At 36.2% G+C, this 15,971-nt stretch overlaps 1 protein-coding gene across 7 annotated transcripts; it reads left to right on the forward strand.

Annotated features, from left to right (window-relative positions):
• Positions 1–4,600: 4,600 nt before the first annotated feature.
• On the forward strand, positions 4,601–14,669 carry LOC140892191 (clathrin interactor EPSIN 3-like). 7 transcript variants are annotated; one of them, XM_073301111.1, is made up of 14 exons: positions 4,601–4,824; positions 5,743–5,835; positions 6,128–6,179; positions 6,803–6,882; positions 6,964–7,042; positions 7,429–7,512; positions 7,585–7,730; positions 8,486–8,860; positions 9,839–9,880; positions 9,976–10,083; positions 10,185–10,381; positions 12,165–12,352; positions 13,053–13,869; positions 13,951–14,669. In XM_073301111.1, the coding sequence occupies exons 2-14, from the start codon at positions 5,801–5,803 to the stop codon at positions 14,364–14,366; spliced, it is 2,619 nt and encodes an 872-aa protein (XP_073157212.1). In that variant the 5' UTR covers positions 4,601–4,824; positions 5,743–5,800; the 3' UTR covers positions 14,367–14,669. The 7 variants fall into 7 exon arrangements, with proteins under 7 accessions (XP_073157212.1, XP_073157138.1, XP_073157272.1 ...); XM_073301171.1 differs by having other exon boundaries at positions 4,602–4,824; positions 5,743–6,179; positions 13,053–13,602; positions 13,687–13,869; XM_073301037.1 differs by having other exon boundaries at positions 5,743–6,179.
• The last annotated feature ends 1,302 nt before the right edge of the window (positions 14,670–15,971 follow it).

Below are 15,971 nucleotides of genomic sequence, written 5' to 3' on the forward strand. Positions count from 1 at the left end.
TCACGGAAACCGTGTGTTTCTAGGATTGTTTAAATGATTAGTTGCAATGGATGATTGCAATTACACAAGAGTGTTCTGTGGATAGTTGAGTTGCAGTAACTCATATTCGCAAGCCAGTGTTGTTCCTTCAGTAGGAGAAGGTATCATGTGAGTTGTTAGAAGGACTATTCGTGTTGTCTGTTGATTGTGCAAAGGGATGGTATTACTAGGCATAATATTGCAAAACAGATGAGATTATTTTGGTACAGTCTAGTAGACAACATCACCGTTTATCATTGGTGTATGAATTATATATCAGAGGAATCTCAAATTTGTGCTTTAGAGCATGGTATTAGCTATAGTGATCAAAATTCAAGTGCATTGAGGTCTGTTAAGATTTCAAGAGATCAATTAGTGGTTGTCAGAATCTTTCACGGATTTATTGGGATTTCAAGATAATGCTTAGTGGTTTGACAAAATTTTTACGTGACTTATTGGTATCCAGGAAAGAGACCAATTTTGTGTAATTGCTAAGGTATTGGGTAACTAGATTGTCATTGAATTCGACCACATGACTAAGTAATTCGATGATTGTGTTTTGTTAACCCGGACAATGATTCTTATGGCTTGAACATTATAGAGTGCTAGAAGTTTAGCATAAGCCTTGGGATGCAATAGTATAGCTCAAGGTAGATTTGTTCAGAACTGGAGTAAGCAAGTTCTACTTATGTAGATGGAATTTGCATATGATGAATGGACAAGGAATTTTAAGTTAACGTACTTGCTAGCCTTAGCTATGCAGTAAACAGAATACATCGTGAGTCTTTAGAAAGGAAGTGCTTATCAAGAGAGAATTCAGTTCCAGATACGGTACAATCCCAAGGATATTTTGAGATGGGATTAGACTAAGTTCTATGATTAGCACTGAGAAATTTCATAGTCTGGTAAGGGATCGGATCTGATATGTTTCTCGTCAAGACATATGGGTTGTCGCAGGTGTATTCGACAGGGTATTTTGGTTATTAAAAGTTAAAATTTCTTGTGGTTCAGATCAAGGATTGATCCGCGGTTTTGGGAATTTTGTTGAGGATACATTCTCAGGGTTGACCAAGACCTGATTTCAAAAATCTCTAAAGGTGGGGAGAATGTAGTAACCCGATTTCTGTTTTTAGTAATTATAAAGATTAAACATGTTTAGAATGGTTAAAACATGATTAAGAAATTCTCAAATGGGTTAAAGGAGAGAAAAATTGGATCCATGACGTTCGAAAATGGCCCGAGAGAGTTCCAAGTGTTCAGGTTCGGAAGATCTGAACCTGATATTAGCAAGAGATCGAACCATCCGATCAATTTGGAAGCATGGTTTGAGTTCGGAGGCAGAGGGTGCGATTGGATGATCCGAAGTCAGGAACGGATGATCCGATCGCGTTCGGATAAGAAGTATGGGCTTTAATTTGATTGGACCAGGAGATCGGACGATCCGATCAGGTGTCGGCAGCTGTCAGGACACGTGTTCGGTGGGGGTTGATTGCAAAGGATCGTACGATCCGATCAGGTTTCGGCAAAGTTGTGCCCAAGTTTTGGGGTCATCACCATAAGAGGGCTGAAGACGGACACATATATAATACTAGACTTGAAATAGCTTAAGTGAGTATCTATTAGTATAGTTAAGGCTTTTAGTAAACTATAAATTATATAGTGATTATAAGCTTATAGGCTTGTACTTGAGTACTCCGGTGGCTAGGTTGCTTGAGAAGCATGATTTGAGGTACGCACTTACTATCCAAGATACCTTGGTTGAGTATGCATGTTTTATGTGGCATTGATTATATGTTCATTTATTATTTCACGGATATTATGCTGCATTCATTGTCACATTGATACTGTTTTTCCATTGATGTTACCAGTAGAGGGATCTCTTAGACCTGTTATATTTTGTGGATGGATGACATGGATTTGGATCCGGATATGTCCATTGTTTATGATATGGGAGTGCCTCCTGATGCGACGGTCCAACGTACTACATATCATGGCGTCTTTGGCTGAGCAGTGTCGTATCGATGATAGGTTCCTGGTACCCATTCATGTGCATTTGTATTTGCATTTATAGTATGTGTATACTCATACCTTCGTGCTGAGTATTGTTTGCTCACGTCCGTATATTTTTATTGGACACCCCTTTCGATGGGGAATTTGCAGGTTTTCTAGGTTCGGGGACCAGTGTGTTGTTGGCAATCGGAGAGTTGAGAACTAAGTTGATGTCATCATTATTAGACAGACTCGACCTTTTTGTATTCGGGTTGTATATTATTTGGGTTGCAATTATTTATCGGTTGTATTATGTTGGATTAGTATTTGATTTAAGTTTTCGCAGTTTTATCTAATTATTGTAATTTAAATTTTAATTACATGCTTAAGCCTTTGTTAGTAGCTGATTTCGTATTGTGTCTTTACACTATCACATCAATTGCAATAGGGACCATTCCATCATTGCCATCCCTGACAATAGCTGAAAGCAACTGCTCTCCGAAAGCTGTCTTAAGGAAACAACCATCTAGTCCTATGATAGGTCTACAAGCACTCAAGAAATTCATTTTCAGCCCAAATAGACTATAGTATAGCTTCCCGGGTTAAATTTTAAAATAGTCTCACAATAATCTCTAAGTATAGCAAATTGAACACTGTCAACCCCCTAAATTTTCTGCATAACATGGTTCTTAGCCCTATACACAGTCCATTTACTGACATCCACACCACACTCTCTACTGATATACTGTGAAATCTGATCTACCTTCATGCCTGGATTTTCCCTTACATCCCTTTCAATTTTACCAGCCAATATTTGTAGTTTGCTCTCCAATTTGTATGAGCTCTTGGACCTGTATGCTTCCCTTCCAATGTCTTGATTTGAATAGTAGGACCACCCATCACTATGAAGGCATGAAATCTCCAACCACAATTGTCCTTACATTTCGCCTTGATTCTACTCTTCTCATTTTTTACAAAGGTTAATTCAAACCCCTCTTGAATTCTTACATCAGTCAAAACATCCCTACATTGCTTGGCATCTCTAAATCTCATTCCTACAACCAATTTATATTTACTCATGTCTTGGCCCTCTCTTAAAATTGGGTGTCTAGGACCTTCTAGGACCTTCCTCATCCGAGCATTCATAAATCAGAGCATCATCATCATCTGTAATAACGTCATCGCACCAATCACTTGTTACAACCAACTCATTATTATTGGTTCCTTGCATGTCCTTACTAGTTTCCTCACCCAACACATCATCATCATCATCCACTAACAAATCACTTGGAATAACAGAACCTGCAGATTCTTCATCATCTTTTGATTCTTTTGATTGTTTGTAATCTTGATCAGAGGAGTAATCAAATTCACTACGATCACTTAATCCACCTTGATCTATATCATCCCAAGAGAAATCATCTAACATTAGTTTTTTATTGAACTTTTACAAAAATTGTGCCAAGCTGTTGTTCATTAGTTTCTTCTCCCAGCTCATTATGCTCAAGTTGGGGTGCATTATTCTCATCTCCGACAACCATTGGTAGGATCTTAAAAAGAAAAAAAAAAAATTTGATCAGACAAATAATTCTTAATAGAAGTTTATGTGACCCATATGCAACTCAACTCAGGAAGACTCTAAATTTTGGAATAAAATAGAACATCACAGGGTAAGTTAAGTAAATTAAATGTATTGGACAAAAAGTTCCAGCGATATCTATACTTCTGCCCTAACTCATTCAAGTTCTCAAATTTAAACGAAAACAACACCATAACACCTAAAAAATTCAATGACATGTAATCTGCGATGTATATCCAAAGTATTCAGAATCGAGGTAGGAAACAAAGAAGAGAGAAATGGATTGCTATCTTGGGCTGGAAATGGAGAACAAAACGAAAATCATAATAAAACAGAGATTTACCTCTCACGTATCGATTTCTCCTTCGTTGGTGTAAGATTTCTTGGATTTGAAAGTTAGGGCAAAGAAGGGAGAGAACAAAGTACGTACAAACAGAGTGAAGACGATGAGGGGATAACCAACCTACTAAAAAATTAGTTAATCTGTATATAAATTAAAATAAAAAATTAAATAATAAACGAGGATAATTTGGTAAAATGCCAACTATTTTGACCATGTGTTTGTGTCTGGCGCACGTATGCAAAGTTTTTGAAAGGTTAAGGAATTATGTGACTGTTAAAATTTCGCGGAGAGAACCGTATATTTTCAATTTTTAACGGAGGTTGGTGCAAATAACTCCAAAAAACTAAAATGGATCGACGATACTAAAAACCTAAACTTATTTTGAAAGAAAAAACCTAATCTTTGTATTAAATTTAATAACCCAAATCTAAGAAAAAGACTCGAGTTGTTGAGGCATATAACCCAAATTAATGCGAAGCCAACTCATGACCATCACCACTCACCAGACTTGGTTAGCTTGATCCATCCACCCTATTCAACTAATCCAAATTATTGTTCAAAGTTGATGGGTTTAACTCATGACCATCACCACTCACCAGACTTGGTTAGCTTGATCCATCCACCATATTCAACTAATCCAAATTATTGTTCAAAGTTGATGGGTTTAACTTTAAATAAACACAACAATTCCTATGCTTATATAATATAATCTCCAGCCGACGACAGCTCTTACCATTTCTTGTTGAATTTTCTTCCTCTTCCAACAACCCTTTTTTCTCAATTGTTCTCTTTTCGCTTTTATCCGCGATTTCGTACGTCTGTTTACCCCATTTCTCCCCCTTTTCTTCTGTCCTAGATCTGGCCTGCTGTGGAGGAAGCTCTTAAGCTTCATTGGGTATGCACTATTTCTTGGAATTTGTCGTAGTTTGTTTGGATCATAAGTTTCTTGATTTTATTTGGATATGTTTCTACTGCCTATTGATGAGAATATCAGATACCCTTTTGCCCAAATTGTTTCCTGTACGTAGAAGACTGTTGTGTTTGAAGAACTCTTTCTGTTGGGTTTTAGTTGTGTTGATATTTAGATGGCGTATCAGGTCGCAAAAAGATTGCTTTGGAATTTTTTTGGTGGGTCCTGGGTTACCTTCATATTTAAAGAACAGTTTATGTATTTGTTCTATTATTGATTTTTGTTTCGATCATATGATAATTGGTGTGATATGCTATTTTTAAATTTTTCGAGATCTGCTTTCTGCTACCAATTTATGAAATTCAACCACCCTTTTCCGTAATTTTTCGACATTCAGCTTTTAAAATTACTTTCGAGGCCCAGCTTTTTGTTGGGGTCTAATTTTATTAACATTTAAATGGCAATTTCAGGTTGCAGTAAGTTTACTCTTTGGGGATACTTTTTGGGTCTTGTACGATGCTTGTTTTTTGTGGGACAATTGATGTATTTTATTGTTTTGGTTCCATAAAATGAAGCATGCACAAATGGAATTGATGAAGTGTCTTCTTATATTTAAAGTCTGTCTAGAAGTATTTATAATTCCAATTACAAAGTTTCAAGCCATTCATGCCTAAGCTACCTCTTAGTTTTTCATGACTTTATCATTTGCTGGACTTGGTGTATGCTTTAGGATTGACAATGTCTTGTTTACGTAGACATTTTGCGATTGAACATATCCTGATGAATTGAAGAGACTAATTGCAAACGGAAAAAATATCGCCGTAAATTGATGATGACATGATCTGATAACTAGGAATGACCTGCACTGCTCGTAAATGATCATTTTTCTCTATTCTTTGATAGATTGTGCTACATTCGAGAAGTTTTTTTCCCTGATTTATACTACCAGGACTAGGCTGAAATGAAGAAGGCTTTTGATCAAACCGTTCGTGACATGTAAGGATTTCCGTTTTAGCTATAATTTCTTTCCAAATGTGAAAATTTTCATTATGCATTTAATATGTTATCTTCACTAGTGAATGAAGGCCTACATTCTTCAGAGGTGTGGTTTGATATTTAATGATTAGAATGAAATTTACAATCTGTGGATGAGTCTGGATTAACTCTTTTGTGTTTCCCTGCTTAGTTTTATGCTTATATTTGCATGGATTGGTTCCAAAGGTAGGATCTTGTATCCTGTTTTGGTTTACACATCAAGAACTTCTTATGAATGTTTGATGTCTTGCAGTAAAAGAGAGGTTAATAAGAAAGTTCTTAAAGTCCCTTCAATTGAACAAAAGGTGATTCTCTCTTTCTTTCAATTGATGTATTTTCCTTACATGTTGATGCTATCATCAGGTACATTGATTTGATGCCCCAGGGGCAAGAAATGACAGGATATTGGGAGAATGGCCCATATTTTGTTTTTTTTTTCTTTCTTATCAGCTTTAGAGCTTTCTTGGTTATGGCTGTCTTATCTTATAAGATTTTAGAATTAATTTCATGTTTTAATATTTATAACCTCTTATATATTATTTTAAAATTACCTTCTTAAGTGTTTGGATAAAAAAAGTCGGCATTAAAAAAAATCGGAAATGAAGAGAATCAGATCAAACAAGTGGGGGAGAGAAAAAATAGGGAAAGAAAATCGATTTGAAAACGATCTAGGATACATTGGCAAGTGCTGCAGATTTGTGGTTAGAAAAAGGTTTTTATGAACGTAAGTTGGTATTGTCTTACCTTTCTTAAAATATCTTATAGGCCTTCGATAGCTTCTTTTAAAATATTGTCAGATCTTTAGGTTTTTACCCAACGGCCAACACTTGCAGGCTTCTCAAAAGTTTCTAAGCATCTAAAAGATGTTATATTCAACTTATGAGTTGAGCCAAAAAGCTTTTAAGCAGTGTTAGGTTTCTGTTTTCAGATTCTAGATGCAACTAGCAATGAACCATGGGGTCCTCATGGATCACTTCTAGCTGATATTGCACAGGCAACGAGAAACTAGTGAGTCTAAAAAGGAATGACTTATGGCATACTTCGCATTGTTATTTATTTAGAAATTACTAATTTTCAAAATTTTTCCAGTCATGATAATCAGATGATCATGGGGATTATATGGAAACGAATTAATGATACTGGAAAAAATTGGCGCCATGTATACAAGGTTTGTTTTCCTTCTGTTAGAACTCCAAATTATATACCATCTTGTTCTCTTAAGTTATAATATATATACACACACACATATATAATTTTGATCCCCGCACCCTAGTGTGCAGGGTTTCTATTGACGACCACAAATCCGATACCCGATGGTGCAGGGGATCAAGATTATATATATATGTGTTTGTGTGTGTGTTTGATCATTTTTGCATGTTTCTGTAGAATAATATCCCATATAAGGAATCTGGTGTTGTAGTTTTCAAGTCAATTAAATATCATCTCTTGAGTTTGGGTTTACTCCATATTTGGTTTAATGTTATTGCATCTTGTTAAGGTGCTTCCTGTTATATTTTGAACATGCAAATGACAGTTTCCTGTTGTTTTGTCCAGGGTTTAACTGTTTTGGAGTACTTGGTAGCCCATGGATCAGAGCGTGTCATTGATGAGATTAGAGAGCATGCATATCAAATATCGGTTAGTTTCTTCGTCTCCCCCTTTTCTTTAGAGGCTTTCTGCTGGAGTTTGAAATATTTTCTTTTCTGGTAGACATTGTCCGATTTTCAATATATTGATTCCAGTGGGAGAGACCAGGGGAACAATGTAAGAAAGAAATCTCAGAGTATCGTGGCTCTTGTAAATGACAAGGAACGAATACAAGAAGTTCGTCAAAAAGCTGCTGCGAACAGAGACAAGTAGGTGTTTGGAAGGTTTCGTAATTGCATGTCATTTGTTCGCTAGTACTTGGACCAATAACTATTGTTGTATCTGATTTGCTTCGTTTCTGATCTTTTTTGTATTTAATTTTTTGAAATCAGATAGATAATGATTTGCTGCAATTATGTTTGAAGTCTGCATTTATCAACTTTCGTAACTGCACATTCTTATGCATCCTCTTAATAATCTATGAATAAAAATCGATGGATTTTCTTTTGAAATTATATGCTCATATTTTGACATCGCCATGCCTTTATTAAATATGTTAATAGATGATTTCTGTTCATGGTATACTTTTTCTTGTGAATAGTCTCTTGTCGGGACTCGGGCATAACAATTTGTTCTAAGGTTTCCAAATATTCTATCAGTGGAGTTTGTAGGAACTACAGATCATTATTACGAAATCGGTGCCATTGCAACTTGCTACATATTAATATCTAGGCTCAACTTTATGCGTTTAGGTTTTTTAACTAAGGCCTTTGATTAACACTTGCAATTACATTAATTGTTGTCTTCTGAAACATTTGTAATTTTTGTATGTTTTATACTGTTTCATGTCTTGAGATTTTAAGCATCCCGTGGAACCGATCAAAGTTTCTCTATTGTTCTATTGTGTTCTATAATCTATTATCTTGCTTCTTTTTGCAAGTATGTCATTCTTGGCAATCAGCAAACAAGACAGATTTTATCTTGGACAAGTTCTAGTACATTTTTAAAATGAAAGTTTCAATAGGTACCGCGGCTCATCAATGGACAATTTGAATCGACCTGGTTCTTTCTCAAGCTCAGGAGGATATGGAGATAAATATGATGATGATCGCTATGAAAGTCGATATGGATACAGAGACGATGATCGCAGTGGATATGGGAGAGACAGAGAATTTCAGTATGGTGATGATAGAGATGCTAATTATGTAGGTTCATATGGTCGTGAAGGGGACAGATATGGCAGGGATTACGAGGACCGCTATAATCGAGATGGCTTTAGAGATGATTACGATCGAGGAAGAGGTCAAAGGATTGACGAATATGCTTATGGGTCAAGAAGTAGAAGTGCTGATCCAGGCAGGGATCGTTCTTATGAAGATGATGGCCAGTATTCTTCCAGGTTTGTTTATTTTACGTTTTCTGAAAGCCTATTCAAATTATGTGGTTTATTATTCAAAAATGGTTTTACTTCCAGAATACAATATTGTCACGATGGTCTGTATTACAATATGGAAAGGTTTAAGATGTATGTGGTGAATTGCTTAGGAAGTATCACTAACTGTGGTAATATACAAAGATCCAGCACCAGAAAATATTGCTTCAAGTTTGACATATTTGCGTATAAAATAAAATTTATAAAAGAACATCATTTTACTTGCCTTTGTAGCTATTTCTTTCTGAATATCTTTGTGTATAATTTGATTTCGTAAATTCACTCCAGTAACTGGAATTGAGAGCAAACAGTTTGAATAATTCAAAAACTAAATTTCTAATAAAGCTTCAGTATGACTCCATTACAAAATTGTGCAGCAACTTCTATTTTGAGTCCCCAAACCAAAAGGAACAAATATTCTAATATTAATAACATATTTGTTGATCTAGTTAACTGAGTGGGATCTCACCATCTTACAACCCTCTCTTGTGTCCTATACCATTATAATATAATAATGATTGTAATATTTTAGCATAGAAGCAAAGAGAAAACTGAAAATGATGAAGCTTTTGAAGCAGCTCCCATCATGTTTCGCAAATTCAAGAGTACTAATTTTTATTTTTTTGGTGAATTCAATTTATTTACTATGTCAACAACATAGTTTGAGGGTTTAGTTTGAAGTGGTTAATGTTTCAATCTTCTATAAGCAGGATCACTATTAAACTGTTTGAGAGGGCCAAATTCCAGTTTTTCTTCGCATAATCCTAGAATGATATTTGTTTAGTATAAATTTGTCTGACATATTTTGAATTATATTTTCTGTGAACAATTTTTATTTTGAATTATATTTACTGTGAACAATTTTCCATTTTTAGAATTTTATTCCAAATTTTGTTAAACTACTATAATTTGATTTGGAAGCGCTAAGTTTTTTCCATAATGCAGAGGAAGTGGTGCCAAACCTGATGATCAACCTCAAGATGGAAGGTACTTTAAATGTGCTTGTTTGGAGTACGGATTTTGTGCTTAGCCTTTTAAACAAATATAAGTCTAATTTATACTACCGTTTCATTATCACATAGCACTATGGGGAAGAGGCTTGACCGTAAATATTCTGAGCAAAATCTCAGTGTTCCCCCTAGTTATGAGGAGGCCGTTAATGCTACATGCATTCCAACTAATAGTGAGAGGTAACATCTGCCAGGCTTATATCGATTACCCGTATTCCATTTGAATGTTTCTGAACTGGCTTAGTCTTCAGTCATAAGTCCTAATTTTTCATCATTGGCAGGGATTCAGAAAATTCGATGGTGTCTGCCCCAAGAGCATTCTCTCCTTCCATAGCGGCTAGTCCCAGCCATGCAACTGCAGCTGCCCCATCACTAGCCCCTGCTTCACCACCCACTCTAGCTGCGGGAGCTACCGTTCCAGACAGTGACAAAGAGGTGGATGGCTTCGATGAATTTGATCCACGCGGTTCATTTTCCGGTAAAGTAATTTGAATCCCAGGAGTTTGTAATTGGTGCATTTTTGTTGATTTAGAATTATTTGATAGTTTGTTCACACCAGTGGGTTGACGCCCTGCATACATGAGTAGTGATAGAGGCAATGCCTTTCACCATTTTGTATTATAATGAACATTTGTTCTCCTTGCAACATTCCCAAAGCAATCACCTCATGATTATAATCTGCTGTGATAGGTCAGAATTGGAGACGTACTTATTGTCCATTGATCTACTATTTAAAAAAAAAAATTTATCGAACATTAAGTGGCCATCTTATTCATAATATAGGAGATCATTCAATTCATTATTTCTTGAGCTTTTGGGTTTTCCAAACCATCGACACTGCTGAGTTTGCAGTGCTGTTTTCTGGTAAAGTAATTTGAATCCCAGGAATTGTTTATAATTAGTTCATTTTTGTTGATTATTTGATAATTTGTACACTAGTGGATTGACTCTTTGCATGCATGAGTGGTGAAAGAGGCAATGCCGTTTAACATTTAGTATTATAAATCTACATTTGTTCTCCTTGCAACATTTGCAAATCAGTCACCTCAATGATTATAATCTGCTGTAATAAGTCAGAATAAGAGACATACCTATTCTCCATTGATCTACTCTTTTTTTTTTAAAGAAAAAAATTATCTAATGTAAAGTCAGTATCTTATTCATGATATAGGAGATAGCTTAAATTTATTATTTATCGAGTGTTTGGGTTTTACAAACCATCAACACTTACCCAGTTTGGATTGCTATTGGCAACCTTGAAGTCATTCATATAATTTATTGTGACGCCCGGGGCTGAAGAGGGCGTGGAGTGATCGCCGGTGCCAAGAGGTTGCACGGACAATGAGCGGCTCCTGGCAGGCTTCTAGGCGTAGGGAGACATGAATGAACCGAGCCCATTCCGGAATGAGAGGGATTCTGAAACTGTGTAGGTATAGGACTGCACGGTTGAGGAGGGCTTAAAAGATTTGATAGGTACTACTTATGTCAAGAAGGTGCATCTTTTTTTCAGGAGCTCATCATATAAGAACTTCAAAGTTAAACGTGCTTGACTTGGGGCAATTATAGGATGGGTGACCCCCTGGGAAGTTTATCAGGGTGCGTGTGAGTGAGGACATAAGCACGCTGGAAAGGCTAGTCTTGATACAGTGAGGATAGTCATCGAATCTTATAGTTATGCTATGTAAATCTGAGATATTTAGAAGCAGAATCTGATATTAAACTATAATTTGTTGGGTTCTTAACCTTTTTTTTTTAATTTTTTTTTCTGTTTTTTATTATTTTGTGTGATTTTTTTGGTCTCCAATGAAGTGCTCTGCTGATGTTAAGTTATTGCTCTATTGATTTATAATCAACAATGAGTTGAGTGCCTGAAGGAAAACTCTACCTGACCAACCACTTCCATGTAAAATTTGTGACTTTCATTCACGCAAATCTTTGATACTTTTTCTGCGAGCTTCTTTTCAATCGAATGCTGTGGGAAATGAGGGCTTTCATGCTGAAGCTGTATTAGTATGGAACAAAACTCGGTCGAGCTTAGTTGTCACTATACTGTGGTGGGGGTATGAAAGTTATCATTCTGTCACAACCTTCCAGCTCTATCAAACGCCTTTATTAATTGTCCGTCTTTTTCATTAAAATCATAAACATGTTGAAACATAATTCTCTGTGTGGTTTCAGGTAGAATTTCATTTCTTTTGTTGAGTTATTTTTTATACTCTGCCAGATTTTTTTAACGCGAATTTATTTAAATCTTTCTATAGCTGCCCCAACTAGTTCAAATGTTATTGCTTCCTCGACTTCTGCTCATACAAAAATGGATTTACTAGCTTCATTGGCTCTTGTTCCTGTTACTCAATCTACCATGGACCCTGATGCAATGGCTGGGGGAACCTTCACTTCTGAAGCCACATTTGCTGCCGTGCCATCGGCATCTTCTATCACGGATCAGGTAGTGTATCTTCTGTAGTATTTTCATGGAACAGTAACGTTTGTTATTCCTTCTAGTTTTCTATACTTACTATAATGGGAAAGGTTGGTTCTTTATTCACTAAAGATTTTTTTGGCTTGGAAGATGACGGATCTGAGTACATTGACCATTTAGTATGTTTTTCCTTGTGTTTTAGTTGCATTCTTAGAAAAATCACAGTGCAATAAAGTTGATGTTAATTTTAATGAAAGTGATAAGATGACTGTTCTAGTGTTCCTCGTTCAACTCTCTCTTTCTTTTAATAAGTAATTCAACTCTTTTTGTAAGAAAGAAAACCTAAAAAGGAAAATGACATTGTTATCCAGATATCCAAACCAAAATCTATATCTTTACCCATAAGCCAATTTCCATGTATTCATCTGTAACATTTTCGTTTACAATTAAATTGAACCTTATGAATCTGTGTTGATTCACACCTAACGAAGTATGACACAGTTATCCCATGGTTACATGCACCCTCTCCTACTCCAACTACATGTCGCCCTCATCTCACTGTACAGTCGCATGTACAAAAAGTTGGAAAATAAGTATTGTATTATACCATTTCTCTGTAGCTAACATTTAGACCAGTGGGAATACAAAATAAGTTGCTTTTGACAAATTTATTTGGTTCCTCATTCTCTCTTTCTTGTGTCTTTAACTACATGTAACTCTTTTTCAGCCTTTTGATGATCCTTTTGGGGATGGTCCATTTAAAGCTGTCCCTTCTATGTATCGTGTAGAAGGTCAACAATACCAGGCTTCATCCACAAATTCTTTCAATTCCAACCCCAGTCAAATCTCAGATATGCAACAGCCAGTACCTCAAAAGGCAGAGACTGAATTTCCGGGTGATTCGAGTTACATGCCATCTGATCCTTCTGGTGTACAACCTCTTCCTCGGAACCAGCTGTCTGTGCAACAGGATTTGTCTACCCTCAACCCAGATGATGATATATTAGCAGATATCCTTCCGCTATCCATCTCGTCATCTGTTGCCACTGCAGGTTTTCCTACTCAACTTGGCCTGCCTTCATCACAAACAAGTCATCCTCCCCAATTACAGATGAGTGCTCCTCAGAGTGTTCAACCCACTTACCCTACAGAGTTTCCAGCTCAAATGGCTTCTTCACAGGCTGGTTTTCAGGCTCCGGTTGGGGGTCAGTCTGCGCAGTCATATACTCTGAATCCAAACTTCTATGGGTCTTACCAGTCGCAAATGGCGTCAACAGGTCCTGACGCTGCCAACATGGTTCCTCCTAGTTCTATTAGACCCACCATGCAGCACAATTTACATTCACATATTGTTTCTGCAGTTCCTGGAGCTTCACAATCTGGTCCTCCAGCTCCTCATGGGCGACCAAGTATGCCATCTATACCAGCTTCGAGAGGGTCTTCTGCTGTGATTCCTCATCCATCAAAAGACAAGTTTGAGACAAAATCCACTGTTTGGGCTGACACTCTGAGCCGGGGACTGGTCAATTTGAATATATCTGGATGTGAGTGTTTCTAATTTTAGTAATGTCTTATTATGTTTCTTCGTAACACCACTCAACTGATCTAAAGATTTTCTTGTGTAGCTAAAACAAATCCACTAGCTGACATTGGAGTTGATTTTGATGCCCTAAATCGGAAGGAGAGGAGGATGGAAAAACCTATGACAGCGACGGTAACATCTAGCATAACTATGGGTAAGGCTATGGGATCTGGTTCTGGTATGGGTCGTGCTGCTGCTGGAGTCCCAAGGCCTTCACCAAACATGATGGGTTCTGGTGTAAATATGAATACTGGCGGCGTTCGAGGTGCTGGCATGGGTATGGCAGGAAGTTATCAATTAAGCCAACCGATGGTGCGGGGAATGAACGTGGGTATGGCCCAAGGAATAGCCATGCAACAGCAAGCAGGATTTCCTTCTGCGTCCACCGCACCTGGAAGTTATAATCCCATGATGGGGACAGGCAATTATAGTCAACGACCATACAGGGGTGGCTACTAATGATTTTGAGCCACTGTGAATCATCAGTGAGAATTGTGAAGGTAAATTTTCCAATTGTTTGTTGACAAAATGAGTCATTCATGAATGTGCATGTCCAGTCATGATGTAAGCTATAGGTTTTTGGTTCACTTGTATTTTTCTGGTTGGCTGTGGGTAGCATGTACATGTATCCATTTCTTGATTTATTTACAGTGTGTTTTGGGTCACAAATGTCTACTGTTCAGAAGTAGGAATTACCCACTCTTAAGTCTTGACATTTTGTTTCTTTTATCTTTGTGAGCATCTTGAATAATATTGTGGACAGTTGAGGTGAGCTCAGAAGTAACGATCTTACTCTTTAGAAGTGGCAACAAATTAAAGGAGATGAATCTTGTTTGATAATCAAATATCGAACTGACATAAATGAAACAGCTAAACGTGTCGTTTGAATATACTAGAAAAAGTGTACGTGTGTTGCATCTATGAACAAGCATTAATTTTTTTAGCTAAAATTTGTTAATCCATGTTTCTAATTTCTCCTTAAATTATTATTATCTACCGTTAAACCAAATCATCATAAAATTAACAACAATAACTAATTATTGTACATTTTTTAATTTTATGGACCAAAAGTTTTAAGAAGAAATTATTAAGAATAAACAAATATTTTAATAGAAAACTGTAAAACAAAGTGTATTTCGCTTGCCTTGATGTATTAATACAAACTATTTTACACAATTTCACTATTTTATCTATAATGCATCCATGGAGCTTTACTGTCAGCGACAGTGAATGATGCCGTGAAAAAAAATTGTTTATAATTAAATATGCTAATAATTGAACTGGACTTGAAATATGGGGCCGAAATCTTGAGACTATTTTATTGTTGTCATTTTAGTTGGGTACTTGGAGACGTTAAAGTCTAAAAAACTTATAAAAAAAGCATAGCCACTTCACAGTTGGTTTTCAGTATTTTTTTTCAGTAACGACAAAACTCACGGTCGTCACTTTAGGTGTTCATCGGGTATCTTTTCACAATTGATTTTGAGGAGTTCAGATTTCATGGATTATAAATAAAGGCAACTAGAAAATGATATGAAATTAACTATTGAATGTTATATTATTATGCTATTTAAAGACGATGACATGTAAATACTATTCGAGAAATTTCACTCCTCCAATAGGAGAATCTAAGTGCCTTAAGCCTAAACTAACCGCAGAATTAGAATTCATATATTTTAAGCATATTCCTGACGTTAGGAGAATTTATGTTGTGCATGACGTTTGACACTAAATTCACTTTTTGGGTTTCATGGATTTATAGCACTCGAGATTTAAGATTTTCAAGCGTTCGATAGTTGAAAGTGTAGTGGTAAATGGATAAGTTGAAGAAAATTGTGATGAATGGCAGATGTTCGACTCAAAGATGTTTAACTTGTTATAGAAGGCTAGAGTGTGGATAAGCTTTACAAGTTGAATTATTGGGGTTGATATTGTAATCATATGCTTTAATAAGTAAACTTGGGAACAAAAGTTCGGCTCACGAATGTTGGAAGATTGATAAGTAGAGTGTATAAGCATATAAAATCAGTCAAGTTTTGGCATAGTGTGATTGTTGTGTTTAGG

This window comes from Henckelia pumila, chromosome 1, assembly GCF_033568475.1.
Source record: "Henckelia pumila isolate YLH828 chromosome 1, ASM3356847v2, whole genome shotgun sequence".
Classification (NCBI taxonomy): Eukaryota; Viridiplantae; Streptophyta; class Magnoliopsida; order Lamiales; family Gesneriaceae; genus Henckelia; species Henckelia pumila.

Excerpts from the sequence above, each read along its gene's own strand:
- LOC140892191 (XM_073301037.1), top strand. The coding sequence starts at position 6,030 with ATGCTTATATTTGCATGGATTGGTTCCAAAGGTAGGATCTTGTATCCT. Across the intron at positions 7,513-7,584 it reads AGCATGCATATCAAATATCG|ACATTGTCCGATTTTCAATA; the intron begins GTTAGTTTCTTC and ends CTTTTCTGGTAG. Across the intron at positions 7,731-8,485 it reads GCTGCTGCGAACAGAGACAA|GTACCGCGGCTCATCAATGG; the intron begins GTAGGTGTTTGG and ends AAGTTTCAATAG.